This window comes from Gavialis gangeticus, unplaced genomic scaffold (genome assembly GCF_001723915.1).
Source record: "Gavialis gangeticus isolate Ggan-Ray unplaced genomic scaffold, GavGan_comp1, whole genome shotgun sequence".
NCBI classification, from domain to species: Eukaryota; Metazoa; Chordata; order Crocodylia; family Gavialidae; genus Gavialis; species Gavialis gangeticus.
The window spans coordinates 6,328,501-6,338,418 of NW_017729006.1; the positions used below are offsets into that span (position 1 = coordinate 6,328,501).

General features: G+C 40.6%; 1 protein-coding gene across 1 annotated transcript in view; it reads right to left on the reverse strand.

The window, feature by feature from the left end:
- Window positions 1-9: 9 nt before the first annotated feature.
- Window positions 10-9,918, reverse strand: part of NEK10 (NIMA related kinase 10) — a 244,119-nt gene continuing 234,210 nt past the window's right edge. Inside the window, exon 37 of the mRNA XM_019508779.1 lies at window positions 10-1,025. Within this exon, the coding sequence (XP_019364324.1) occupies window positions 977-1,025 (49 nt within the window). The 3' untranslated portion in view covers window positions 10-976. The remainder of the gene's footprint in view (window positions 1,026-9,918) is intronic.

Sequence of the window (9,918 nt, forward strand, 5' to 3'; positions counted from 1 at the left end):
TATACAAAGAATAGTTTTAGAAGTACTGAATTAAGAGACACTGCATCTCTATTAAATTTATAGAGTACATAAAAATGGAAATTCTCAAAGTGCATTAAGTACTACATCTCACTAGCAGCAAAGCATTAGCTTCATTTTCTTCTTCTGTTAAACAGTAAACTCGTGTGTATATAGCATTGAATACACATGTACATATGATACATATTTTATATATACACGTATATACATGTCTAAATGTGATATACAGAAAGACACACAATATATACACACAAACTTTTTACTACTGTATTTGAAGTTTCAATTTGAAAATTGACAATTATTCTCAGAAGCTATGCAAGTTATAAATACTGACTATTAATATACTTTACCAGCATTAGAAATTATTACTATGCAATTGGTTAAAATATAAGTAGTAGGATTTCTTTTAAATTTTCAGATTATTTTGATGAAATGTAATCAGCTTCTAATTCTGGTATAGTGAACATACAAATATTTTGTTTTCTGTCCTGTGCTTTTTTATTTATTTCTCTTAGTATAAAATATATAAACTGATCTAAGCAAGGCTATGGGCCCTAAAATATAGTTTCTGCAAAGTTTTCTCTTTCCTGAGTATTCAACAATTCTTTAAAAAAATAAAATAAAAAAATAGAGGGTTTGCAATATCAGGAGTTGGGTTTCTTTTCTAATGCATAAACCTTAAAGCATTTTCTCAGACAGTATGTACTGAGCCTCTCCCTTAAAGTGCAAAAATATTATGATGTAAACAGAGCTACTACAAAAGTGTCATACTGATATTCATCAGCATGAGGTTTCTTGAAATTGTCCCATATTTGTTTCAGCACTGGAATCCCTTCTTATCAACATCTTTTGAGCAAAGCTTATCCCTTTGGTGATCAAACAGTATTGGCTGAAGTACAACAGGCAGTTTGACTTCACAAGAGGGGGGAAGAAAAAATCTGTTCAGAATTGCAAGCTCTCATCTTTTGGATGGATAGTTCTTTGTTCCCCATGGATAGTAGTGATACCTAAAAAGATAAGAGGTAGACAGTACATAAGTGTTTGTAGACCCTAGGAAATCTTTACTACTCACTTTTACTATGACCAGAGTAGGTCCCTGTGCTTTTGACAGCAAGTTCCCATGATATAAATGTAACCTACGAGCCAGGAAAATTTGAATGCCTTTCTACAAGGCATGTTTTAATTCAAATGTAAGTTAATGAACCGGAGACAGGACTTACTGGGACAAATGTCATAGCCCACTATTCAGGGGATCAGGCAAGATGTATTTAACACAGGGGTATCAGACTCACCCTGGACCCCAGGCCAGACCCATACTGCAGGGCCCCTCCTGGACTGGATCCATGGAGTGAGCAGCAGCTGCAATGGGTCCAGTTCTGGGTGTGGGGCCAGCAATGTGGGTTCAGGAGCAGGCAATAGTGTAGGTCAACGGCAGTGTGGGTTAAAGAGCAGGCAGTGGCACAGATCCAAGGGCAGGCAGTCATGGAGCAAGTGAGGGCTGTATCTACACAGCCTTCATTCACCCCTGCCGCCAATGGCCATGTCTATTGGGGTCCAGGGACCCCACATTCTGCAGCAGGACATGCTCCCCCACAACTTCCGGTAGCCTACCAGACTACTAGTAGGCCAGATGGAATGGGTCCTCAGGCTGGAACTAGTCCATGAGCTATGCATTTGACACCTCTGATTTAACACTTCCTTTGGACTTACAATCTATAGGCAGGGTAACTTCATGTGACAAATGTTTGAGCACAGTGTCATAGTGGGATCTGTAGAGAGCCAATCTGAGCTCCCATATTCCTAGTGACCTGCCTCTGACATGACCTAAAGTAGCAGGGAGGTAAGCTTTATCTTATGATACTGGTGAAAAGTCTGTCAGATACTTCAGCACTGTGGTGTCTACATCTCTACCCATCTTCTCTTAACATGGTCCTGAAATGCCAGGCAAGACAGCTAGTGCAGGAAGTGGTGGAAATGCTCCTGCCAATTTTGCACTGGTGAAGATGGCATCAAATAAACAAACCTGTACTATATTATATTCTATTGCCATGGAAACATGATATACAGCTTTTCTCTCAAGCATAGTATTGCTGGAAAGTAACAAGCATTTCTTTTTTCTTTCCCTCAGAAGCTGATCCAAATTCCATTTCAAGAGTGAGGTAGACTTCTTCAGCCTACTTTCTCTAACATCTGTCAAAACGTACAGTCAAAAACACCAGACCCTAAGCATGAATCAAAACACTCCACTGTGCACACAGTTCTCTCCTGGGAAGATGATGAGACACAAAAGGAAGCACATGTTACACTGGTCACATTTATTATGCTTTTGGAAGGGTGTCTGATTGTATAGTGATAAGGACAGGATTAGAATCTGTAAGAACCTACATACACATACACACAAATTATGTTGAAAGAACTTTACTAAAATGCATAAAAATTAAGAAATACAAAAATGAAGGTTGCCCATGTACCCTTACTGTGGGTCTTTAGTGCATCTACATTACAATACAGCTTTGAATTTACACATCCACACATAAGTTTTCCCCCAAAATTATGACTCTAAGTGCACCAGACATTTTACTGATGGTTCTATCAGATGACCTGATGAACAATTCCTTGCATTTGAAAGCTTGTCTAACTTTATCCCAATCAAGAAGCTGGTCTAATAAAAAATATCACCCACAAAAATGTTGCATCTTGCATAATTCCTAGACTATCACAGCTACAACATCACTCCAACACTACCAAAAACAGTAATTAATTTATCTTCATAACACCCCCAGGAGATTAGGAAGTGGTATTATTTCCACTTCACAGATTGCAAGCTGAAGTACGGTCCAGGGGAGATTAAAATCAAAAGCATCCATTAATTGGAGTGTTTGAAATACCTAAAACCTGATTTTTCAAAGGACTTTGCATTATATGTTCCAAGCTCTGGTCTTACTGACTTCAGCTGCAGCTGTGAGCACTTAGCTTGACTGCAAATCAAATCAGGCACCTAGTTAATGAGGAACACGGTCAGTAACCACCTGTGAAAGGTTTGGTTTAAGTAACTTCCTAGCATTGCATAGGAGCTTTATCCAGATTCAAGAAAGAAGATGTCCATTAACAATGAGACCCTCCCTTCTTGCAGTCTACAAACTTTTGTAATAGATGAAGCAGGGGTTCTTTGGACAACAGTGTCCTTCAGTCCACGCCCAGGGCACATCTATATTGAACATTTAATAAGGTGGGGCTCGTATGGAAAAAATAGTACATGGTCATGCTCCTAAAGAATGTATGATAACACCGAAGTAGAAGGGGCTGAATTAAAGCTTATACGAGCAATCTTGATTCTGGTATTTCTTAATATTTGAATTTGACTCTAAGAATTTTCTTTTAATGTAGAATGTGTGTGTGTGGGTGTATAATTTCCCAAGTTTTTATAGAGTATCTTAGAAAAAAAACTTAAATTCCATCATGCAGCATTGACCACATGGTTCATCGGCAGAGCTAGAACCTTTAGATTTACCACATAAGCCGTTGCAATTTAAAGTAATGTAGTGAACTGTATCAGTAATAAGTTGTCATTCCACTGTGTGGACCAGCACTAGAGGAAGACGTGACACACTTCACCAGCGTGTTTTATGGGTGCACACTGATACCAGAAGAATGGTGAAAGTTGGTCATGTTATATTTCACTTCAGACTTCGGAGGAGATTTTGCTGTAATGATTGCAGACACTTCTGCCCATTCCTACTCTAAGTTTAGCCAATCCTGCTCTGTTGACAAAGTGTATTGTGTTTTGAATCTATCTCCTGGATCTTGAGTCTCCTACAGCTTTTATAAATTGTATGCTTTAAGTATCAGCGAAAGTGAATCGTCTTTGTTTGACTGAAGCCCACGGTACTAAAAAAGACATTAGATAACAGGGACTGAGCTAGTCTTGATCTCCAATTAACCTCAGGGGTGGAGAGAAGGACACTGTTGTCCAAAGAACCCCCACTTCAACTATTGCAAAAGTTTGTAGATTGCAGTGATTACAGAGGCCAGGGTCACCAGCCTAAACTTGAAATGGTAGATTCTCTTGTGAAGATGACCAAGGGCTAGGACATTGCACTAAGCCCAGATAATATAATTTATTTGTGATTAGAAATAAATGGTGCAAATGAGAAGGAAGCCTAAATAACAGTGCTATCAGTATGTAGAGATGGCCAGTGATTCTCAACCAAGATGCCACAGCACCCTGGGGTGCCTTGAGATCCTTTTAAGGATGCCATGGTGTACTGCTCAATATTAGCACTATTAGATTTGCAAACACCTACATATGATTCACAGGATAAAGCCAGAGAATTCAAACAGAAATCCATAGCATCAAGAACAATATGGAATCTGTTGCTGTTTTTTTCTGAGTTCTTTGCAACAGAAGAATCACTTTTCTTCAGTAAAAAACAAGTGAAAGATAAGAACTGGCATTTTTCAAGGGGTACCTTGAATTTAACTAGGTTGAGAACCACCGGAACATACCTTAGAATATTCTAAACATGCCAAACCTCACAATTTCAAATCATTCCCAAAAACTTACAGAGAAATGGAAGTGAGATAGGTTTGACTCTTTTGAATTTATATACTGTTCTCCAGCCACTAGACTTGTATAATCTAGAACACTGAAAAAAAAGTGGGTTCACCAGGGCGCCTCTTGGGGTAACAAGGAACAATGGTCACAAACTTGCAGAGAGCAGATATAAGCTAGATATCAGGAAAAACTTCTTCATAGTAAGGGTGGCCAAAATTTGGAAGGGGTTCCAAGGGAGGTGGTGCTCTCCCCTACCTTGGGGGTCTTTAAGAGAAGGCTGGATAGGCATCTGGCTGGGGTCATCTGACCCTAGCACTCTTTTCTGCCTAGGCAGGGGGTTGGATTCAATGCTTGTTGAGGTCCCTTCTGACCCTAGCATCTATGAATCAAAATACAAATCTGACTCTTTAACAAGACAGGATGAGTCAATAGGCAAATGAATCCTGGAGCAAAGGTTGAAATGGGATGTCTCTCAATATAGGAAAAGCTCCTGCAACACTTTTAGATTTTCAAGTGATAAGGCCGTATGATCATTAACCCCATCATACATCAACCCTACCTTAACCAGTCAAAATTCAGAATTCACTCTCATTCCTGAGTCTGATCACTTTCCTATGAGTAACAACCTATGCAATTCTTAGAATGGTTAATAATACATAGCTATCATTAGAGCCAAAGCTGACAGTTTTCCTTTTGGTGAAATCATTTTCTGTAACTATTTGAACAAATGTTCTCTACCTCTAAAAGAACAGAACTGAAAAAAATGTAGTGAACAAAGCTGTAAAAAAATAATGTATAAAATACAGTAATACATGTTTTTGATTCACTCTCACTTTATTAGTGGTGCTAGAAATGTTCTCTTTGTCACATAGTACTACTCTTGAAATAACACTTCTCTACCATAAGAGGATCTCTGATTGTATGTATAATATAATAACTCATTTGGAATCTCAGCAAGCTGCAGCACTCAGCTGAAGATCACTAGAGTCTCTGACCTTGTGAGTGTTGCAGGATTTATTTACTTGAAACAAATCCATTTTCATACAACTGAGCTTTTGCTTAGATTATGCCTCCTAATACACTTTAGTCACCTATATATGATACAATGTAATGTAACATGCAGCAAGGGCATTTCAAATCAGATATTTGGATCCACTTGGGTATTGTATGTCCACCTTGATATTTCGAAGTGTGACAAAAAATTGCAACAGGTTTTCACTGTCTTATAAATAGATTTTCAAAAAACAAACAAACAAACAAAAAGCAAACAGCACAGACCTATGTTGATAAACCACTCTCATACTTGGTGTAACACAAAATGAAGTTGGGCAGAAGGTAGGGCAGGATGGCATGTTAGGGCACCTATACACGTGACAGAGCTTTGCTAAATCACATGAGTCAGAGCAGTCTTGATTAATAGAATCTGCTGGAGTGTGCTAATTAGTGCGCTCCAGCAGCCTCCGTGTCACGAGTATTCAGTGACTCCACATTTCAAAATGGTTGTGGGAGGCGCTTTAACTAAAACTTGTTGAACGAGGTTTAGTTAAAGTGACTCCACTGCCATTTTGAAGTGTGGGATGCTGAATACACATGATGGATACACATGATGCTGCAGGCACTTTAATTAGAATAGCTTTCAGAGCCACTCTAATTAAAGCATCCCCCCAGCCCCAGAGCATGTGTATAGATACCTTTACAGACTAACAAGTTCAGAGAGGTATGAACTTGCACAGGCAACAACCTACTTCATCCAACACTAACAAGTGAAGTAAAAATGAGAGGAAGGGTGGAGTCTGAAACTCAGCTAATTTTTAACTTGTCTTTTTCAAGTTTCTGTACAAACAAGCTACACTAATGGAAGCACTGAGTACTTTCTGGGGATTATGATAGATGGACCCAACTTGATTATTCAAGATACAGCTGAGGGTCATTATCCCCAGCTGGTCATTAATCCCCATGAAATAGCTGGCACTGAGCTAGTAATTACTATTATAATGAAAATGAAAAAAAAAGTGCATGACATTTTTCTTCTTAGGCTTAGTCTCTCATTTTCTAAAGAATTAATATTCCATCCATCACCCAATCAGGTTGCCTGGATTATTTCTCAGCATTCCACACAATTTATACTTTTGATTCTCTTTCTTCTGTCATTTCCTGAGGTTGTCCACACTGACAGTTAGTGTTTATCTTAAAGTCAACCTTAAGCCCTTCCTGCCAACCACGTATACAATAAACCCTGCAGCTCAACCCCTGATGGTAGTCTATCCTTGTTCTGGAAGTTCTGTTAATCTTACAGGCATTAGGTACACTCAGTCACTGCTCATCTGCAGATCAGTTTTGTCTGCAGTACGTTTGGAAGTTATGAACCACAGGCATTCAAGTTTGAAGCAGCAATTCCATAATTCCCAGTTCCTGAATCTTGACCTATATGCATTCCACCTCCTGTCTCTACTATCTGTAAGTAGAGATAATCCAGAAGGAAAGATAAGACTGATTCCTATGTTGTATGTGTATGCAGCATGACTTTGGTGCAGGCTATCAAGTACATAGATACAGAAATGTGCTCACACATGGCTTGGGCTGGTTACGTTCAACATCAAAACTTAAGCCTAAATACCAGTATAGACATAGACATACCCTCAATATCACTACCATTTCTTACTAGAGGCTTTGTTTTGTTTTTTGGGGGGGAGGGGTTGGCAGGAGGGCAGAGATCATGGAGAGAAAACAGACAGACAGACATGAAAGCAACTACTTAAATTATTTCAGTGGTAGAAGCCCCGCAAACACTGCAGAATTCTAGTTTGATGCCGTAGCTAACAGGGCAAATAACACCCTGGCATGTATCAATCTATGCATCTCCAGTGGAAGATTCTTCTACTCTACTTGGCATTGGTGAGACCACAGCTGAAGTACTGCACCCATTACTGGGCGCTGCACTTCAGCAAAGACATGGTAAACCTTGAGAGAGTCCAGAGAAGGGCCATCTGTATGATTAGAGACTTGCATGACAAGCCATACGAGGAAAGGCTAAGGGACCTGGGACTCTTCAACCTGAAAAAGAGAAGGCTGAGAGGGGGCCTTGACAGAGGCTTACTGCTACGTCAGGGGCATACATCAAGGGCTCGGTGAACAACTGTTCACCAGGGCTCCCCTTGGGGAAAACCAGGGGTAATGGCCATAAACTCCTGGAAGACTGTTTCAGGCTCAACATTAGGAAAAAAAATTCTTCACAGTCAGAGTGTCCAGACTGTGGAATAAGCTCCCTGCAGAGATGGTGCAATCACCTATCCTGGAAAACTTCAAGAGAAGACTGGACGGTTACCTAGCTGGGATCACCTGACCCCAGTTGTTTTTCCTGTTTGGTGCAGGGGGCTGGACCCGATGATCTTCCAAGATCCCTTCCAGCCTCACAACCTATGAATCTATTAATTCTATCTGTAAACTTTCCACAGCTAAATCGAGAAGAAAGCATTTTAAATAGGTAGATAGGTCTAACTAGAAAAATAGCAGAGCTGATTGCTAAAAAGAAAAAAACATCTAATTACTACTAGGATTTTATTATTATTTTTCCCAGTTCCCAAAGAAAAGAAGATAATATTTGGCCCTAAGCAGATCATTTTATGTGTAGTGGGAAAAGGCCAATTAACAGTGGACATTGATAAATAACCCAGACTGCAGTTTAAGGAGGTTGATTTGCCCTTCAAGCCACATGCACCTGTTTGGAGATTTTGAGGTGAAACCTACTGCTGCATGGTTGTCAGCTACATGAATGGTCTTATTTAGGGCAGCTGCTGAAACTTGGACTGTTTGACTACCAAGACAGCATGTATGAAGCAAAATGTGCAGGACTTCTGAGGATTCTAAATAGTACTGAGCAGAGCATATTTTATAAACCCTTATTACAGAAAGGCAGGTAGGTGTTTTTGAGAGCCAGGGGTTGCGTCTATACAAGTGTGGACATATGGTTCCCAAGGGACAATTAGCAGTGGCACACCTTGTGCCACCACTAGTTGTCCCTGGGGAATGGCTGTGCCACGTGCCCTCTGGCATGCAGCAAGTTACCCCAGGTGGGGTTTGAGAGGCTGGGGCCAGCACTGGTCTAGCCCCAGCAGCTTTACCTGGGATCCTGGGAGCCTCCTGGGGTTGCAGCCATGGCAATCCTGCTGCTTAAAGCCTGGGCAGCAGCTGGAGTGTGGCTCCAAACTGACCCGGCTCCAGTTTTGAGCAGTGTGTGCTGCCCCCACGTGTGCCACTCTGCTTCTTTTTTTTGCACGTGGATTTTTTTTTTTTTTTACTCTTGGATATCCTGCACTGCTTCTCTGCAGTGTGGAGAACAATGTGTGGTATGTGGCACACTAAAGATGCAGTTATGTCTGTGGTGCCACATACAGCATGACCACGCTCACCTGGGTGTGGCCAGGGTGTCAAAGCGATTTCTGAAAGAGAGGAGAATACATAGGCTACTTGGAAATGGGATTTGAACTGGGGGAAGAAGGAAGTACAACTATGCAGCCACTGTAGACAACAGCACGTATGCTGAACAGTAGCTCCTGGTGTAACAGCAAAAGAATGTAATGCAGTCAGTAACAGGTCAAAGAAAACGGCAGTATCACTATTATTTATCCATCATTGTAATATGTGAAATACTATCAAAGAATGGATATTGAATGGAATAAATGCACCAGTGAAATTTAAAATCCACACAGATGAGCTGTGTAAACTGAGCTTTGCTCAGTGCTGTTTAGAGTTCTCAGAGGTCTTCCTCATATTAACCACTGACAGCAAGAAAAAGTGAACCTTGAAGATTAAATAATACTCTTCGAACAGGTGAGGGAGATCTAACTCTCTCCAAAAATTTAACCAATTTTGGTTTTGCCCCCAATTCCAAATGTGGTGAAGCATATAGTTGCATTGTCTCAGGACCACACCAGGAAGCCAACTCTAACTCTGAGAATCAGTTTCCCAGTTCTCCACATGGATTTACCCTGAACAGATTCCCCAAAACAACTATATCCTAGAGAATCCACAAGAGACATGATGCCACATCTAGGAAATAGATACTGCAATTAGAAGACATGGAAAATAATCTCCAGAGCTAATGGTGTAAGGTGTGTTAACTGCCCATTCCTACACTATACATAGTTTCATAGTTTGTAGGGTCAGAAGGGACCTGAGCAGTTCATCAAGTCTGAACTCCTGCCATGGCAGGAAAGAGTACTGGGGTCAAACGACCCCAGCAAGGTGATTGTCTAGCCTCGTCTTAAAGACCCCCAGGGTAGAAGCCAGAACCACTTCCCTTGGAAGTTGGTTCCAGATCCTAGCCACCCTGACAGTGAAGTAGC